At 41.2% G+C, this 20,285-nt stretch overlaps 3 protein-coding genes across 4 annotated transcripts; 2 read left to right on the plus strand and 1 right to left on the minus strand.

Moving 5' to 3' along the window:
• Positions 1–3,574: 3,574 nt before the first annotated feature.
• LOC137197037 (arginine vasopressin-induced protein 1-like) lies at positions 3,575–6,829 on the minus strand. Of its 2 annotated transcripts, none has more exons than XM_067610105.1 (3): positions 6,558–6,829; positions 4,999–5,358; positions 3,575–4,870 (listed from the first exon to the last, which is right to left on the minus strand). In XM_067610105.1, the coding sequence occupies exons 2-3, from the start codon at positions 5,346–5,348 to the stop codon at positions 4,612–4,614; spliced, it is 609 nt and encodes a 202-aa protein (XP_067466206.1). In that variant the 5' UTR covers positions 5,349–5,358; positions 6,558–6,829; the 3' UTR covers positions 3,575–4,611. The 2 variants fall into 2 exon arrangements, with proteins under 2 accessions (XP_067466206.1, XP_067466205.1); XM_067610104.1 differs by having other exon boundaries at positions 4,999–5,361; positions 6,558–6,823.
• A 114-nt stretch (positions 6,830–6,943) lies between these two features.
• Positions 6,944–9,644, plus strand: marveld1 (MARVEL domain containing 1). The gene has a single exon (XM_067610107.1). It carries the CDS (start codon positions 7,631–7,633, stop codon positions 8,126–8,128), a length of 498 nt encoding a protein of 165 aa, XP_067466208.1. The 5' UTR covers positions 6,944–7,630; the 3' UTR covers positions 8,129–9,644.
• A 6,461-nt stretch (positions 9,645–16,105) lies between these two features.
• LOC137197040 (phosphoglycerate mutase 1-like) lies at positions 16,106–20,281 on the plus strand. Its single transcript, XM_067610111.1, has 4 exons — positions 16,106–16,412; positions 17,164–17,438; positions 18,141–18,321; positions 18,605–20,281. The coding sequence occupies exons 1-4, from the start codon at positions 16,274–16,276 to the stop codon at positions 18,772–18,774; spliced, it is 765 nt and encodes a 254-aa protein (XP_067466212.1). The 5' UTR covers positions 16,106–16,273; the 3' UTR covers positions 18,775–20,281.
• Positions 20,282–20,285: the final 4 nt, after the last annotated feature.

The following is a 20,285-nucleotide window of genomic DNA, read 5'->3' on the forward strand; positions in this document are numbered from 1 at the left end:
AAAGTACAACGAGGCTGCTTTTAAAATCCCTTCCTCTCTTGGCCTTGACTCACCCCGAACCCCTGTGAACGGTTCAGGCAGCAGGTGTGGGCAATGCAACGTAATTTTGTGTGATGTGAGGTTGGCCGTACGTGTTTCTCCTCAGCCCAGAACAGCCCTGAAGGCAGCAAAGCATGAAGGCAGACAGAAAGGTCTCAGATGTGGAAAGCAGTTTGACCTTCTGCATACAGATTGGAGGCACCCGGGGTCGGTGTCCATTTTATACCAGAGACAGGTTCAACTTTCATTTTATGACCAGTAAACTTATACATCAAGTCTTCTCTTCATAGTTTCAAGAAAATAATCCCTCCTCTACATCAATAAGGCAGTTTTCATTTCTGAAAGGTTCGATAAAGAGTTTTTGTACTGGAGTCTCTTTAAAGTGAGTAAACTGAAAAGGTGCTGGCCTCTGCTCAGCAGGACACTCTTGTTGAATCATGTTTGATGTTCTGCGTTCACCTGAAATGGGGGCAGAGAGGCAGTGCCATGCCCTTGTTTAGAGACTGCAGAAACAAGCGAGAGCCTGAGCTGAACAGTACTGAGAATAAGAACAAAGGCACACAATGACACAGAGGAAGGAATAACAATGAGTGCTGTGCCGCAGTGTTGTGTGATTCTACCATGAACAAAGACACAGAGTGTAGCACAGGGGTTGCTTGTGTGTGTGCACGTGTGTTGGTTTGCGTGCGTGTTTGGGATTATTATCAGAGTACGAGGAGCAAGTACTCTATATATCATTTCACTAATTACTGCTCCGTGCTCTAATTACAATGCAGCAGGGACATATTCAACTCTCAGATCCTTGCTTATGTATAATCTCTATACAGCTTCTGTTGTCAATCATGTAGAGACACAGAAAGAAAAAAGCTTGTCTCTTCTTCTCCCTATCTTCCTTTTTGAAAATATGCACTGCTCCCTTTGCTCTCCATACAGCTGTCACTTCTCTCTTTCGTCACTAAAATGTCTGGAAAGCAATACCAAAAAAATAAGAATACGTTTCTGTTAAAAGAACATCAGAAAAAAAGTTGTTCTCCATTGATATGGAAGTTATTGGGTTTATTTAGGAGATAGGCAGCCTCTATATTGCTGATTTATGATCACCACAAAATCAGATTTAATCAAGATGCAAAGCAGATGCAAAGTTGATGGTCCGCTGTGGTTTTTAAGAGAGGAATTGTAAACTGGGCAGTCAGCCTCTGGCACATTTTGTCTGTTTTGTTCTGAAGAAGCTGTGCTGAGCAGAGAAATGGGGCTACAGACATTTATCATGGCAAACACAATGAAAGATCACAGGGGTAGGCACAGTAAGAAGCACAACTTATTAATTCATAGTATGTTTCCAGACAGACCAGCACATGGCTGGACAGCAAAAAGTGTATATGTCTCACTAAATTAACAGCCTGTACATCTCACCTTATGTCCCAGCAATAAATAACTGTAAAGGAAAAAGAATCTGCAAATATTTATTTAGTTTACTTTACCTCCTGTTGTTGAACTGAACAATAAGTGCCAGAAATACATGGCGTTTACAAATGTCCCAAAGCATTACACAGAAAAAGCCTCTTTTCTCTGTCATTTTCCATTAACTACAGAATTGGGCTCATAATTTTGGAAGCATAAAGATTTTCATTTATATGCACATAACTTAGAAAACTGCTAAGATGTGCATGTTGCCTAAAAGGCGACATTGTACCACAGAGGAGTCTCAGTTTGCCACCGACTGCTACTGTGTGCAGAACTATAATAGCTACAAGTACACAAGTCAGCATGACTGGATTTCTTTCTGCAAATCTGTCATAATTTAACCTACATTTAGATGCCAGTTTATCTCTATTTCAGATGTGTCAATGCAAGGTTTTCATTTTATTCTACATCTGACCAGGATTATTAGTCCACTATAACCTTTTGAGGCTGAACTAGGGGTCACTAGTTCAGCATGGGGGCTCAAAGAGTGGGCCCTGGTGCCCTTAACTGGCTCTGGTAAGACACTGAATAGGGCTCTTTCGGCTGTATTATTGCTAAATCATCACTCCATATTTTATCTATAGTCATAAGGTTTAAGTACTGACTGAAAGACTGGGATAATTCACCATATATGGGCACCAAAATGAGGTCTTTCTGTGCAATGAGCTTAATTTACAAAACAAGGTGAGAAGCTCAGCACATTGGGGATTACTTCAGAGTCGAGCTGCTGCTTTTCAGCATTCAGGGAGTCAGCTGAGGTTTCAGCACCTTATAAAGCTTTCCAGCAGATGCCTCAATTTCCCAATACACCAGCCAGGCGCCACTGAGGACTTTATCTCCCAGATGACCTTTGAATCTCTTGGCGTCACCCAGGAGGAACTGGAGGAAACTGCTGGGGAAGAGGACATCTAGTGGATACAGGGCAATCCAAGTCTGAAAGTCTAAATTCACACGTAGTCTGGGACATGAAGTCCTTCCGGTGCACACTGGATCTACTTGATTCTTGACTGACCAGACTGAGCAGTAAGAAACTGGATGGAAGGATGGATAAAACGGCACATGGACAAATGTAACATGCTGACAAATACAGAACTTTTAACACTTCAAACAGCTTCTGTGGATGAAGTGGACTGTTGTTGCACCTGCATGAAGCTGCCTGAGGGTTTGGACATTTGCATTCCAGATAAAAACTTTTACAACTCATTAGCCATCACTACATATTTATGTAATGTGATAGACCTGGCAGAGGAGTCAAGTTAAACACGAAAAAGCTAAGACCAACAAGATTACCTATTCATCTAATTAAATTAGTCTGCCCCTTTAGCTCGGGATAACATATTCTGAATACTTACAGTTTTCTGTGAGAAAGTGTCTGTGCCATGCATGACAAAAAAGTTACCTTCTGACTCAATGATCTGCTCTTCCAAAACAAAACTTTTAGTGCCATCTAGTGACTGCACACTGACTTACATGATGGCCTCATAAACAGTCCTGACCATTGGATAGCAGCATTTGTTTCTAATACAGCTCTTCCAGCAGTCCTCTCTTCTCAGAGAATCTACTACATGAGTCGTAACACATGGAATGTGTGGGGTTGTTTTGATGACCAAAACAGCCTTTTCACCCAAAGTTCAATCATTTAAATCCTTAGAGCTGCTGAAAAGGCATGGGTGTGTGTCTCTATCCATCAAAAACTGCTGCTGAAGTGCCCTTGGACAAGGCACTTAATGCATAACAGCTGTTCAGTGCAGGCTGCAGCTCCTGGATGTGAGTATATGTAATCATATGAATATAATCTAGGACAGTGCTGAAAATCAGTAAGCAAAAACAATTGACTTTCTTTAGTTTAATAATGCTGGAAAATGTTTAACTGTTATCTTCAATACCAAAAACTGTGTCCATAAAAAGCCTCACATCCATTTTAATGATTTTCAGTAGACCTACTGTATCTCTATGTCCTTTGATGAGGTTTTGAATAGCAAAATGATTTACTAGCTTTAAGTGGTTGCTGTGTTGTTACTACTATAAAACAAAGAAACAACACAAACCAAACAAGAAAAAAGACAAAATATCAATACAAACACTCACTTCTTTATTACCATAAATCTAAAAATTACACATCAAAACAGTATTTTCAAAAAACGTCATCAAGTTTCCAGTAATCTGATGAGGTTGGTGACAAATAGTCTTTCACAGGCACAGTGGGATTTTACACTGTTACCATTCAAAATTTAATAACAGAAAAAGTCCGTCATTCCCTGGACAGTAAGAAACGCTTTTGAGTTTGGCCTTGCAGTTATTTTTTTTGGTGTCTTGGCAGTGTTGACCACCTGATGATTTATTTTCACCAAGTGAAAACTAGTGGCTGGCTGAGGTGCCTGATGCAGCGGTTGCATGAAAGTACAAGTACAGTACAAGATATGTGACATGTCATTAAGTCTGAGTCAACGTGTCCAGTGACATGTTATGTTTGGTCATGTATTACTATATCTTATGATACTTACTACTCTCTTCCCAATTTACCCAAGTAGTTTGAATTCAAAATCAGAAGTTAGGCTCGTTCCAAGCTAATACACACACAGTACATCTACGTATATGGCTTTATTTGTGATACAGGAGGTGACTATATCTATTGATAAGTTAATTCACAGTGCAGCCATACATAATAACAACAGTACTTTCAGACTGATAAACACTGGGTCATATAAAGATGGAAACATTTATAAAATAACTTCAAATTACTCACATGTTCACTTCTTGATTTACACCACTGAACAACAAAACTACTTAAAATGACATCACTGTCCATATCCTGATCATTTTGGCGATAATTATCAGTATGCGAGCTTAGCGTGAGTGGTAGGATGAACTCAGGAGAACACATAAGGCATTTCTTGAGAGGCAACCACAATATAAAACTGTCAGTCAGAGTTTTGTGTCTGCAACAGGTAACAGTGCAGCACCATGAAAGGACAGACATTTAGGCAGCGACCATGTTGCTCCTCCTAGGAGTTAATTCAACCTTGTTCCAGCGTCTCATCACATCAGAACAGTATTCAGGCCGTGCAGACCAAAAGCCAGTTTGACATTTCAGAGGTTTTGGTCAAGTCAGTGGAGTATTCGGTGGAGGTATCTCTCTGGGTCGTTCTCTCCTCCTCTCCGTAGTCCTGAGCCAGATCTAACTGGTCTCTCGGATGTCCCTGTGGGGCCCTGGCTCTTACTTAGTGCCCCTGTGGCCCCTGTGCCTCTTCCTGTTGTCCCTACCGAGGTGTGTCGGTATGGCTCTGGACTGCCGTGAGCTCCAGCCTCAGAATCACTCTCCTCCGCAGGATCCTTCCCCTGGCTGCTTGGCAAGTTCTCCCCGATCCTGAACGAAATACATCATTTTGTTTAAGAAAATATGAAAAGTGACGAGAAACTAACTTTGTTTACATAGTTTGGTGCATCTATAAATGAATCGATGCATATGAAACATCAGGTTAGCTGTGTGTCTACCTGAGGTGATTGAAGGCTCGCAGCCAGTGTGAGCCAAGCACGTCTCTCCCATTAGTCCTCAGCCCTCTGCGGTGACTCCGGGCCCTCAGTCCTATCAAAGCCTGGGCTAGTTCAGCCTCGTCTCTGTGGCCCCAAACCAGCTGGGCCCTCTGCTCCGCATCCTGGTCCCCAGCCGCTCTGAACAGCCTCTGGAGCTGCCACAGATTCACGTTGCTGAAAATGTTCCCTGAGCCAGCCTTCCTGCTCCGCCTCTCAGCCAGCCGCCACAGCGGGGAAGGGCCCGCCACCGTTGAGGACGGAGGGGATGCGGGTCCGGTATCCATCCGAAGAAACACAGGGAAAGGTGGCATACACTGGACTCTGCTGTGTGGAGAATCAGTCAACAGTTTCAACTTATTATGATGTGTTTACAAAGCAACAGATGACAAAAAAAAACACAAAATGGAAGGTGACGCATAAAGTACATGAGCACAGACTGCGTCACAACACCTACAGACAGCTGCTGGCACAAGTGAAACGCTGCCAGTCGGATGCAAATCTTCTGCTCTGATTCTTTAATCCTGCTTAAGGAAGTGAGTGACGAACTGCACTTTAAAGCTCATTAAACTGCAGATGGTAACTTTATCTCGCTTTACTCACATATGCTTTCAAGTGGGACACTAACAAACGGGTATTAGTTGAGTGACCCGAGGTTACGATTAAATATGGGTCAGCAGTGTTTCCTTTTCTTTCAGTTTGACAGAATAATCTTAAACTCAAGGTCTGCTTACTAGCTTTCTTCTGAGCCTTCAACTGCAGCTCATGGATGGAATTTGTACAGATGAAGACCAGCTGCTCAGATTATTTTTGTCAAACTACTATTCCCAAGATCAAAAACTAACTTTCAAATTCACTTTATTCTGCACCCAGAGGTGCAAATCTCCTGCTTCCTTCATTAAACATTAACCATTTATTTATATATGTTTCATAACTTCTCTGTAGACACTGTGATAGATTCAGATGATGTGTGAATGTACTTTTGTTATCCATTTCTTTTTTTCTTTTTTTAAAAATCTTTTTACAGGATAAGTCTATTCAGGAACAGAAAAAACAACACACTGTCCTGATTGTGACTCTTAAACAGCCAGTGGGTTGTTTGAGGACAAGCTTGTGATTTTTTTAGGCTACATTAGACAGGCTACAGACAAATATCTTAACTTTCTGACCCACTTAGTTGCATTAGAAGTGGGTTAACATAAATCAAATATCACCTGATAAGCTTTTTTTCTCTCTTATATCCCTCCCACTTAGGTCTTTAACTGTGTTTTGTTTGCATAACAAACTGTTAGGGATCACTGATGCAGATATTTGTTGCAAAACAGAAGAACAAATCTCTACAGAAAAAAAGGGAAATATAAAGCCCCTGTAAAATATTGGTGTAAGATAAGATACGATGCATACTGAATTTATTGTCCTGTCTGCAGCAGTCCGTTGTGTTTTTTTTATTAGGCTGTGGATAAAAGGCAGTAAACAGGAATCCCGTGAGAGTCGATGTGAAAAATGAAAGGTCTTTGGCTTACCCGAAAATGAACTATTGGAGGTTATATCCACAACAGTTTGCTCCTACAGCATCTCCCTCGGCGCTCTCGTTCTTCCCTTTTCAATGGGAGCTTCCACAATGGCTGAATTGTAGCAGGACAGTCTGTTTATGTCCCTCACCTGCGATCAATTTCTGTCCTTGAGCCGACTGTCAGTCACAAATCAATGCCATCCAGTGGCCAACGAGAGCAGAGATATCATCTGCTCCCTCCTGTCCTGGATGAGTAGGGGCTTTATGACGACCAATCACGGGTCCAGGGAAGGGGGGGGAGAGGGAGGAGGTTTGGCTCCGCCCCCTCGGCCACGTAGGGTGTGTACGCTGAAATCCATTGACGTCAATGAGCCCGGCTGGCACGAGGAGCGTCTGTCAATTATGTGACAGAGAAATAACATGTGAGCATCCTGTGCGCAAATACGCAAACAGAATGACGCATGGGCTACTAAATATCTAGGCTATATGAACAAACCTCGTATTATTAAACAGATTTAAACTGTTTCTTTGTTGTATTTTATCTACAATGGAGTGATAGGGAAGAAATTCAGACTTGTTTACGTGAAAGCACTAAAAAAAACTGTTGCATATCTGGGATGTTTAAATTCAATAACCTATTTCTCAGATGTACATCTTGTCATACTTCACTTCTGCATGAACAGAGAGGTCACACCCCGCGGGGGAAATACAGCAGCAGACGAGTGGACATGGATGCGTCCAGCAGTCCAGCAGAGGAGGAGCAGGCTTTGAATTACAGGCCGCCTCCTCTCCATCACCCAGCCCCCTACACAGACGCTACATTCAACGGAGGAAACGGAAAAGACGAAACATACAAGAAGGTTTTTCATTTCAAAACCCCGGGGCTGTGGAAAGAACAGAGAGTTCCCTTTTTTTAAAACTTAAACTTGCCCACTTTTGGCTTCATTGTCACACCACAAACCAGGCATTCCACTCTGTTATTTCCACTTTTTTTGTCATCTTTTCGCCAGCTGTTTGCAGCTGGCAGAAAGCACCCGCCCTGTTCGGGAAAAAGGGACCGAGAGTGATCGGAGGAGGAGAGAGATGCCACCCCAACCTCCCCAGCCGCAGGTGAGGACGAATATCCTGAAGTTCGTCAAGAGCTTTTTGGGAATCATCCGGATCCTGCAGATTGTGTTTGGAGCCGGGCTGTGGGTCACCATCGCCGCGAACAAATACGAGGGATCCATCCACTTCGTCCTGTTCGTCGCTGTCCTGTTTTGGCTCCTCACCCTCGCCCTGTTCTTCCTCACCCTCTTGGACAAGCAGGATCTCGTCCCGGTGCTGGGCGGCGAGCGCTGGTTGTCCACCAACCTGGCGCACGACGTGGCCGCCGCCGCGCTCTACCTGCCGGCCATAGGTGTGATGATCTACAAGACGGATCGCCACTCATACTGCAACCTGGAGCAGTACAAGCACAACTGTCTGTACAAGGTCTACCTGACGGCCGCCGTGTTCGCCTGCCTGTGCTGCCTGGCTTACCTCCTCTCGGTTATTTATGGGGCGTGCAGGAAGTGTAGAGGAGAGCAAACGGTGATCTGATGAGACTCAAAGGGGGGTGATGGCAACAGGGAGGGAGGGAGGGAGGGAGGGGGGTATGGGTGCATGAGGGGTATCCACAGCAAGATGAGGAATAGTTAACTTCACTGTAATTTAACTCAACAGCTACTCTAATCACAAGTTTCTCTCTATTGTCTCCACACACCACCAAACCTTCCATCTCGGCGGAGAGGCAGAATCATCAAAAATCACCATGTGGCCTTCTTGTTAGTTTATTTAAGGGTTGTTGACCTGAAAATATCCAAGTAGCTCCAGGAGCAGGGGCCCTGCCCTAAGCCACAGGATGGAAGACTGAGGGAAGATGTGTTTAGAGGGCATTGTATAAAATCTACCACCAGAGAGGTACAAGAGTCACGTTTTTGTCTCATTGTTGTGGTTAAAAGGAAAAGATCACAATTTTTCAAGTCTGTCTTAAAACAATAGTAAGGTGGCTATATAAATATTGAAACAGATTTTGCTTGCTGTGATCATTCCTCCCGTTCATATTGACCATTAGTAGATCCCTTCATAATGCGCTTAAAATGTAGGTGGAGGCCAAAATCCACAGTTTTGAGAAAAAATGTATTTAAAAGTTTATCCTGAGATAATATGAAGCTTCAGCCATCTGAGTTAGTCGAATAAAGTGGATATCTTCCACTTTTAAAGTCTTTTTAGTAAAAAGAATCCCTCTTTGTGTATTGACAGACAGTGTTTTCCTGTTCAGCGGTGCTGCAAAGATGGTAACAAAAAGAGGGAATTTTATACTAAAAAGACAGAAATGGAAAGCAGAAGCTTCAGATAAACTTTCAAATATATTTTTTCACAGTATTCAGACTCTTGATTTTGTCCCTCATCACTTACATTGTAAGTGCATTATGAAGGGATCTTCTAATGGTCAGTATGAACAGGAGAAACGATTACAGCAAAATGTTCATTTGGGCACCTGACTATTGTTTTAAGACTCGAAAAATTGTGAACTTGTCCTTTAAGGCCATGCTTCTGCCTCTAAAGTTTACTCTTATTTTTGTTCAGTAATTTAATGCCATTTCCCTCATAAAGAATCACTCTAATATTCCTGCAGGGACTTATTATAGTGGGCTTGCAGTATATTCAGTGTTTAACTCACAGTACAATGGCCTTAAGCTACTTTTTGTATCTGTCATAGGAGTACTACAGTTATTTTCACAAGGGATTCTTTTCATTACCTTTTTAAAAGTATATATTTTTATGTGTTTACATTTTTTTTGTATTACAGCAAGCTATACTGATACTTAATGAAGTGTGATGGACTAAATCACTCCCTTTGACCAGCTTTGTTTTTGTTTTGTCGGACTCAAACATTGCATACAGTTTTATCAGTGCCTTCTGTCAGAATGCTGTATACTCAACAACAACAACCCAAAAATACGGATGTGATTGGTGCTACCATGTGTGTATTTAACAAAAAAATATCTCCTAAGTGTTCCTTATGTAAAAGCCAAAGATCAAAAAGCGTACAAATAAAGACCAGTAAGCGGCAGCCAGTTTCTTCTTGTTATGATCTTGGGTACATAAGAAGCAGCATTTTTCAAACAAGCTGCTTGAGGAAAATATTCGTAAAATGCTTTGTTAATTTTGTTTGCGCAAATTTAGAGAAAGGGCTGGGCACTTGCACAAATTGTGCCTTTGGTGGCTTTTCCAAATGAAACACAGATTTAGAAAGACTGGCGACGGAAGCCCTCAGGAACTTCCTGTTGGGAGATAAAAGCCTCGGCCAATCAGCAGGGATCATTTATATGCTACTCCACTTAACCACATGAAAGACATAGATCCTTAGAACTATCTGTGTTTCTAACAGGCAGCAAGAGAGCCACTCACGCATGCACACAAACAATGTCTATGTATGATTAAGAGAATGTGTGTATTGCAGGAGATTTATCCTACTTCTGGAAGCAGTGTGTGTGTGTTGTGTGTGTGTTGTGTGTGTGTGTGTGTGTGTGTAATTATCTGGGAAGAGGCTTGTTCTTACCGGAACAGTCTGTTGGGGTTCTGGAGGTGGGCTAACATTCAGCCAATGAAAATGGAGCCAAGCAGAGGAAGATGATTCAATGTCTCGTCTATTTCAGTCAGCATGCAGCAGTTCTACAGAACATGGTGCAGACAAGTTGCTTAAACAGCACCCAAAGCCACACTGTGATAACTTCATGCAGTCAGCAAGAAAAGAATCATTACTATGTGTTTGTGTAATTCTCCAGAAGATCTATACTTGGCTCACTTGTTGCCGTCATGGGAAATGTGCAGAATAAAAGATTTTAGGTTATTCACACATGAACACACACTTCTCCTTTTTTGGGCGCTGTCCCTTCCTCTTGCACGCTACCAACTGAATGTGTTGAGTTATTCTTGGGATGGAGCATTAGAGATGAAATGTTGCAAGAGATTAGAATACAAAAACATGTGTGATTAATAAGTGTAGAGAGATGAGAAATATCTTGCCGTTGCTTCCATGCTGTGATATGATTTATACAGATATCAATTTCAGATGTAAAGATGGCTGAAACATAAAAAAAAAAAAAAACACAACAAAGTTACCACATAAAGAGACAGAGCCGGCTGCAAGTGGGGATACTGTCAAATAGTTTGCTCGATTGTTATTCAGTTTATTTTCATGTTTAATTATGCTGAAAGCATGACTGAACAGTGTGTCATCCTCTGGGTCAGTGGCCTCTCTGTGCATCCATGCGAGTGCAAGGTGACATCTGTGGTCAGAGTTCCAGGAGTGCAAGGGTTAATGTTGACCAGCTGCAGCAGCGGGATATAAATCTAGCACTTCTAAAGAGGAAAGGAGTCCCCCCCCTCTCCCCTCCTCCCCTATCTTCTCTCTCCCCCTCTGAGATTTGCACAGAAGTGTTGTCCTGTCCACGTGTCGGCGCCTGTGGAAACACACTGCTGTATACAGCCAAGCGGAGAGAGTACACAACAGCCCAGTGTGCTGCATAAACAAAGCACCGAATCCAGGGTTCAGTTTGATATTGAAAGTAACCATAGTGAATCATTTAAGTTTTGGATGACTCACAACTATAGCGTATGCTGACAATTAGAGCCGGAAAAGGATTCTCCACATTAACCCTGAAAGCCTTTTTTGAGTTTACCACATTAACAGGCTCCTTATTATTACATCGCTCACATTTTATAGATGTCTCATCTGCTCAGATTTGTCATTTTTGTGCTTGAGCCCATTTTGAATTTTAGTCAGATCACCCTTGTCATCACAGGTACTAACATTAGTCTGTGATCCATGTTACCTCCTAACCTATTAGAAGGGTGTGTGTGTGGCACAAGAGAGAGGTTGCTGTATTTCTTTCCAGCTACAGAGACAGTAAAGAAAACCCAGACAACTAGGTATAAGGACATTTAAGCACTTATAGGGCCAGGCACTTCTCCAGAGTGCCAACTGCGTGAGATTTACTTTGGCTACTCAAAGAGACATTTCCTGTGTGTGCGCTCCCACCCGTCTGAGAGAGACCAGCCGCCCAACAGTCCCTCATAACCCCTCCTAATGGTTTCCCTGGCCCTCCCTGAAAGCATCATGCGCACTGATGACATGGACTGATGTCAATTAGCTGAAAAACTGATACACAGCTTTCTGCCAGACAATCTAAAAGTGAAGCCCAAATGGATAACAATGACATGGCTGTGACTCATGGCTGTGATTAAATCACTGGTGAGATTACCATAGAGGCATGGCGGGAATGTCTTTTGTCTTTCTCAGTAAAAACTTAGAAAATTTTTGTTTAAAACAGAACAGAACACACACTGAGTTGCAGAACAGCATCAGTGGAGCTAGTTAGGAGAACTGATGTACATATCTTACCACCAAAGAGGTTCATAATATCATATAAAATATCTTCAATTTACACTACATTGTTGCTCAGAAATGTAACTATAACCAATGGTAGAATGTAGCAAAGGGCATTTACTCAAATATTGTTCTTCAGTATAATTTTGAGGTACTTGTACTTTACTTTTTACTACATTTACTACTTTTTATTTTACTTTTTATTGCACTATGTTTATTTGACAGCTGTTCTCATATCAAGACTCAGGAGAACTTTATTGTTAACTAATCCACATATAAGTAAACAGTAGGGATAACATTTGGTTTCTCTGAGGTCAGTAGTGGTCCTACATTTATCATTTAAACAATGCAGATTTTACGAGTAAAACAGATGATATGTTTTGGATTTTTTAATATATTTGTGATTATTTTGATCAAAAGCCACATAAAATCCCCTTTGATTGACAATAAAACATGAATCCATGGGGCACCAAACCTTTTCCAGGCACTGAATATCTGTATATACTGTACATGACAAAAACAATGACCAAGGCCATTTTGCATAATGAGTACTTTTAATACTTTAATTACATTTTGCAACTACTACAGCTGTACTTTTACTTAAATAAGCTTTTGAATGCAAGACTTTTACTGGTAATAAAGTGTTTTTACTCAAGTAGAAGATCTCAGTACTTCTTCCACCGCTGACTATGATAAGAATGAATGTTCATCATCTTCAACATTTTAGGATTTCTTCTATACTCAGCATCATTCAGCAGGAATCATTCAGATGAAGAAATACCCATATTTTAAAACTATAATCCAAACATCTTTTTTTCTTGTGCACAGCTTGGCCCCTCACTTCAGAAGACTTTCTCAGACTTTACTGATCCAGGTGTCTGTTCTTGGTTATTTGAACACATTCAGCAGCTGTCCAGCACTGGAATTGCCCCATCATTCTTACCCACCCAAACTCTGGGGCATTGCTTTATCCTACCTGATTGAGTCTGACTCTTTTCCTGCTGACGGTCCTCGTCTGCATGAGGCTACAAGTACGCACATGAAACATGAAAACACAGACGCACGCACACAGCAGCGCAGCGCCCTGTTAACCACACTTTCATCAGATACTGCTGCGATGCACATTCCACTGCAGAGGAAAGGGGAAAGAGGGGCTGGGAAAACAGATGGAGACAGACAGAACAAGTGAATGAGCAGGGGGAAAAAAGGTAAGCGGTGAGAGGGAACAACAGTGCAAAAATGTCTCCAAAGATCCACTAGGAATCACAGATTGACATTTCCTGTCTGTGTAAGGCATGAATCGGCACAGTGTTCCAGGCGTGGAAGGCCTTGTAGTTTGCCTCTGATACTCGCCAGTGTATAGTTTCCGAACATAGTGACTGGGATTACTGATTTCACATCTGTTGCAGCAGACGATACTTCTGAATGGGCACAGTGTTCATGTGTTGTGTGAGGGCAATGGCAGGCAGTGGTGGGAAATGATGATAGCTATTTATAGAACCTTGAAAATACCACAGCTTCCTTCACTTTGCCAATCCTCAGCAAGATGTTGAGAGTTTGTTACAGACTGGATGAGTTTGAGAGAAAAAAGGGAGGGGGAAGTTTTTGGTCCCTGGGGGATGAATTCATTAATTTCTGCCATTTACTGATGCAGGGCATGCACTCCCAACTTACGTCATTCGTCACCTGTAATGTTTACCTCACAAAAACATCATTTCAAAGAGGGAACTGGAAGTGATGATGAATTTTCCCATGACTGAAATCCAAGGTAAGAGACTCCAAAAAAGGAAAAGTCATTACAAATACTGCATCTTTAGAGCGGTGTACGCGGACACACACTGGGAAGTAAAACAAACATTCCTTCCAAGCATGGATCATGGAGTTCCTGATAATAGCTCTCATGGCTCAGAGCTGTTTCCCAACGACACTTTTCCCACAGTTTTCACACACAGAAGCACATACAATCTCTGTTGTAAGTAAAAACAGCAGATTCACAAGCATATTTTCTCTAGCCATGTTAAAATATTCTGTTTTTAAAAGTGGCAAATGTGTTTGCAGTATTCAACATGTTACAACTAGGTCTATATTGCTGCAATTATGCATAGCAGTTTTGGTACAGTACAGAACATAGTAAAGATGTAAAGATCCAGGGTGGAAACAGTGTTCCACAGGAAAGAAATGTAATGAGGAACAAAAACAAGGCAGCAAAGGTATGAAGTTCCAGACAACATAGTTTCTGATCGACCTCATATCACCAAATGAGGTGATATGAAGTCGATTATACTTGTTTGAGCCCAGTTTGCTTTTGCTTATTTTTTCATGCTTGTCCAGACGTGATCCACTGCTGCAGAGGATATACTCATGCTCCTTACTCTAGCTCTACTCTAACTCAGTACTCGAGACTGTGAACAATGATTGAATTTACTCACTAGGGGGCACAATCCAGTTACACAGAACATCCACTGGACTAAGAGTCTTTTATTACTTGCCCTCTAAACTTTTCACTCCATGCTCTGATGCAATGATAGACAATATCCTTCAGGAGTCTGTAGAAAAGACATGAAGGTTACATTTAAGTCAAATACTTGCTCCTCTGCCAGTGCTTTTCATATCAGCAGCTGAACATTATAAATTGTTCTCCTAATGACTTGATGCAGCGTAATCATAATTTGCTGCATAATATGGTTATTATAACAGAGGTTCAACTCAGTTTTAGAACATTTCCACCCTCTCTGTCCCCTGGCCTGCATGAAACCGATCAACTGGTCAAAACCAAAACTGGCACTAAATATCTTTTAGACAGCAGCTACAACTGCAGAAACCCACTAGATTAACTACAACTTTTCAACTACATAACATATGCAATTAAAACAAATATTCACACAAAATACATAATCAGAAGCAGAAGAAAATGTTGGTATTTTACAATTAGCATTATACTGATCCAATACCATCATGGGCTGGTCGAACACAGAGGATGGAGTAAATGAAGGATTCTTCTTCTATATGTCTCGTTTGGAGTTCAAGCAGTGTAAAATAAGTATTATTATATATGCTGTACATATAATATTACAAAGGTTTGTATTACAAACTGAGGTATTGTTTGCCAATATGCAACACATACAGCATGTAATACCTTAATCAAAGCTCCCCCAAAAGAGGACCAAAATGCAAATGAGTACAACAGACCAACCACTTTTCTTTGAAACATTTTCTTTCAATACATTGCACCTTAGATCTCCTACACCAGCCTCCTCTACTTTCTCTAATATACGTCTGACTTGCAAAAGCACCATTTCTCCTTAACTTTACTTTTTTATCTAGTAGTCTACTTCTCTAAATGCACATTACATTACTGTTACAGTTGTGTCATTCATATAATTTTGACATTCGAAGCTTTAAGCATATTATAAGCTTATTGTAGTAGGTAGTAGGGTAGTTATAGTTGAAGGTCTATTGTCCTGCTACACCACCTACAGATGAAAAGGAAGAAAAGCAACAGTTGGATGAAGACAGAAAGAAAGGAGATAGCCTAAAATGTACAGACATTTCGAGCAGTGACATATAATTAAATGCGAGGAATTCTCTTAACAGGTTTTCTTGTCAAGTACATGCTTCAAAATACCTACCTGGGTTCATGTGAAGCTAAAGTTCTTCTCTCACATTAATATAGATAGATAGATAGATAGATAGATAGATAGATAGATAGATAGATAGATAGAGAGATAGAGAGATAGTTTGGTACAGCATTGTAGCTCAGTTCCAGTGCAAAAAGAGAAAGAAAGAGAAAACAAGCAAACAGGCACTATAAACCATTACAACACACACAAGGAAACACGTGAATTTGAGAGCGTGTATGAATATGTATGATATATACAGTTCAGACCAGTGTCAGTTCAGTTCAGTGCTTACAGAGCATACAGGTCAGTATATGGGATCTTATGGCAAGGGGATAGATAGGTAGATAGTGGATAGATAGATGTGGGGTAACAGAGAAACACAATGAAAAGTCAATAAAGCACAATGCACAGGATGAAGGTCAGGAATCGGTCCCCGCTGCTGACACCCACCGCTGTCATTGGTTGAAAAATGACTGAGGTGAAATCTGATTGGATGTAAAAACCAGGAAGTGGGGGAGTAACCAATCCTCGGGATAAAAATCCTCACCGCTTTTCCAGAAGCGAGAGGACTTGTTTGTTTCTCTGGAGTGAGGAGTTCTCTATTTAACACCCTCAAGGTTTAAATATCTTGAAATTAACAGGTTTTCATCTGTTTTATCGGTCGACCCCGACATATTATTATTATCGATCATGGCTGCCTACAAGATAGTGTTGATACGCCACGGAGAGAGCAACTGGAACCAGGAGAATCGCTTCTGCGGCTGGTTCGATGCAGATCTGAGTGCAACCGGGGAGAAAGAGGCGATGAGAGGCGGACAGGCCCTGAAAGGTGAGCAGTTAATTCATTTTCATTCATCATCCACTATAAGGTCTCTGACACACTGTAGGCCAATGCACGGCTGCCGTTGCATAATGCCCTCTGCATCAGACCGCCCCCCGAGTGAGTCAGGAATATGTGCAAGATGTGCAAACGTGCAGAAGCCATGCCTTTATGTGGCTGCACTGGAGCACTATTCACTACAGAGCTGTATCATGTCCACAGTGAGAATTAACAATTTCTCATAGAAAGTGTAATTATATAACCACCATAAGTCTTTTCCCCCAGACCAGAACAGCCTGCATAAAGGAAAGAAGGAAAAAAGCCTCTCTTGCATTTCTGGGTCCATTATATTAATTGGTGACCGACCATCCATCTGACTTGTTCTTTTACAGCAGAGGAACAGGGTGATATATTGGTTAGCCCACACTGAGAGCAGCTGTGATAAACCGCAATGTTGATGCAAAACACCTTCAGTTTTCAGTGAACATTGAGCCTCTTCGTGGTATAAAAGTTTTCTTTAGTGCAATAAGTGCAGACGTGTTAATCCCCAGACATTGCGGAGGCTTTACAAATTAAACAACGTTTGTAGAAACAGGGTGGGGGTATTTTATATTGAAAAAAAAAATGAATCAGAGTTATGAATGTGGGCCTTTTCTGTGTCTACCTGAGAGCAAACACCTCACTAAAATACTCTTGTGTGTGTCTTCTTTAAACTGTCAAAGTGCATTAAATTAAACTCGGGTGTCTCTGAAACTCACAGATGCTGGCTTCGAGTTTGACATATGTTACACCTCTGTGCTGAAGAGGGCTATCAGGACGCTGTGGCTGGTCCTGGGCAGCATTGATCAGATGTGGGTGCCGGTGCATCGGACCTGGCGGCTCAATGAGCGCCATTACGGAGGCCTCACAGGACTTAACAAGGCCGAAACAGCTGCCAAGCACGGAGAGGCTCAGGTGAAGATCTGGAGGCGCTCGTTTGACATCCCTCCTCCCTCCATGGGCCCAGACCATGATTACTACACTATTATCAGCAAGGTAAGATATGGATATCTATAGTACATGCTCTCAACCAAAGAGCTTTGTCGGCCTGTGAGGAAAGTAATGATTGAGTACATATTGAATAGGGCATAACAAAGAGGAGGCATGACTAAGCTTTACAAACTACTGTGCCTCCACGAATGAGTGAAATCAGCTGAGGTGATATCAGTCTGGAGTGTCACAAGCACTAATGTTGATTTAAGGTTTTGCGTGTCTGTCCTTTGTTTGCAGCACAATCAGCTAGATTATGCAAGTGTTTTACACTTACAGCTGTGATATAGTCCTTTACTATTGGGCAGCTATTGCCTAATAGCATGTCCAAGGTGAGTTAATATATGACTGGCAGGCACAAGTTCTTCTGGGTTCAAGTTCAAAGTTCAGTCAAGGTGGAAACAAGCAGTACTGACAGGCATTCACAAGCTGACATATATTTAACTTAAACTGGCTAATTGTAAATCAAAGAGAATAAGTGATTGTGTCATAAGAAGGTCGTTAAGGTAGCTGATTCTTCGTGCCTTCAGATGACAATGAACACTGCAAATAGATCTCACATTACATCAATTCATTCATGTTCAGAATCACTACTACTAGTAGCTTGAATTTTGGCCCTCTCTATTCCTAAATAAGTGTACAACTAGTTTCTAAGGATTCAAAAGAAAGAGATCCAGAGTTTCTTTGCTATCTATGTCTTTTTTGTAGGATCGCCGCTATGCAGACTTGACTGAGGACCAGCTTCCTTCCTGTGAGAGCCTTAAGGACACCATTGCGCGGGCGCTGCCCTTCTGGAACGAGGAGATCGCCCCTCAGATCAAAAAGGGGAAGAGAGTGCTCATTGCTGCTCACGGAAACAGTCTGAGAGGCATTGTCAAGCACCTTGAGGGTGGGCGGAAGAGATTAAATACAGAGCTCTGAATAGTAGTTAAAAGCAAAACCTCTTATTACTGACTCGGCAGTTGATGACGTGTTGCTGAGCTCTGATTATTGTTTTCTTGATGAACAAATATAGGTTGTTCACTGCAAGACATAAGAAAATTCAAGTTCTTTGCCAAAGTACAATTTATTGTTGTCATTTACTCAAACTATGTTGTCAAAAATCTTGATAAAAAACCTGCAAATTCACTAACTTTTACATATAACTCTTCTTTTTGTGCTCCCACCTGTAGGAATGTCTGATGAAGCCATCATGGAACTGAACCTGCCTACAGGAATCCCCATTCTCTACGAGCTGGACAAGAACCTGAAGCCTGTGAAGCCGATGCAGTTCCTTGGAGATGAGGAGACTGTTCGCAAAGCCATGGAGGCTGTGGCTGCTCAGGGAAAGGCCAAGAAGTAAAGCAACAGAAAAGCCAACTCTGTGTATGATGGTGTAGGTCGTCCCTAACAACTGGCCTCAGATTAGTGTTTTTCCTAAATCCTAATTTATTTTGGATTGTAATACATGAGAATACTATAGATTGTTGTCAAGGCAACCTCACTATACTTGCACAGTGCAGGGATAGTACATGGTGGACGATTGGGATATATTAGGGCTAGGGGAGCAATACCTCTCAAGAGATTGTAAAGAAAATGGCCCATTAATAACCTTTTTCAGAAAGTATTGTTGAACTAAAATGAATAGTATTGCTGTTAAAGGCAGTTTATCTGTGCACTCGAACATTTAATATTATAATAGCAATTTTACCAATTAAAAAAATATTGTTTAAAACAGATAATATATATATATATATATATTTTTTTTTTTGTTCTTTTTGAGAAAGACAGAAGTCTTTGGTTTTGGTGTCCAAGGCTGGAAAGCTGGTAAATTTTAAATAAGGCAATTACAGAAAGAAATCACTCTGCCACAGCCAGCTATAAGAACACAGGCTACAGTATTAGTTTTGATGCTGCACACACATCCAAAGTTGACAATGAAATTTTGACAAAATTGTGTGGAATGAGTGGAGTCAACCTGTGAGACAGGACTCCTCTTCTTGTGGCCTCTTGTTTGCCATTGCTTACACTGTATGTTTATTTGAGATGCAGTATTTCAAATGCACCGATGGTGGTAAGGAAGTTCTGCCTACGTGTGTCTGATCATGATGACTTCATCATTAACCTGCCCAGGACACCATTAGAGACTTTTACCTGATTAAATAAAGAAAGAAGAATGGAATGAAAATTATTTATTAGATGACTTAAGGTAGTGGGATATTGTAGTCTATTATAATTTAATTTAGAAGATACTTTGATGAATTTTATTTACACTCAATGGCCATTTTTAGATTTAGATATTTTTTAACATGAAAGGGACCACTGCAAAGTGTGCAGAACTTCTGTCACTGTCACAGTATTTACTGTATTTGATGCATTCCACTGATAAAGGGATGTAATTTTGCAATCTCTTGAGAGCAGGACGGGACAGTTATGACAGCTGAAATGTCTATTTGTCTTATTTTCTCTGCCTATGAATGGCATTTGTGCAGTGCATGGTGTCGCTGTCCTTGTTGTGTCTGACAATTTGTATTTTTCTCTTTGTCTTTCATCAAGTTTAGTCCAAATTTAATGGTGCTCTGCATTGCTATCAGTACTGCACTGTATAATTGTCAAATCCAGTATTTGAATTTTAATCCCCCAGTTTCACAGTTACTCTGTTTGACCACATTTGGTCTGTCTTTGCCTCTTGGTGTCATAGTATTTATGTGCCTCCAGCCTATTCCTAAAATGCTTACAGCATTTGGTGCGGATATCCTATTGTGTCTTAAAGTATTGCAATTCTTCTTTTTAAAATGTAATTCCATCTGTGTTGGTTAAATGTACACTGAAAGCCGATGTAATAAATGTACAATTATGTGCAAATCTAATGCT

The sequence above is a fragment of the Thunnus thynnus genome, chromosome 14 (assembly GCF_963924715.1).
Source record: "Thunnus thynnus chromosome 14, fThuThy2.1, whole genome shotgun sequence".
NCBI classification, from domain to species: domain Eukaryota; kingdom Metazoa; phylum Chordata; class Actinopteri; order Scombriformes; family Scombridae; genus Thunnus; species Thunnus thynnus.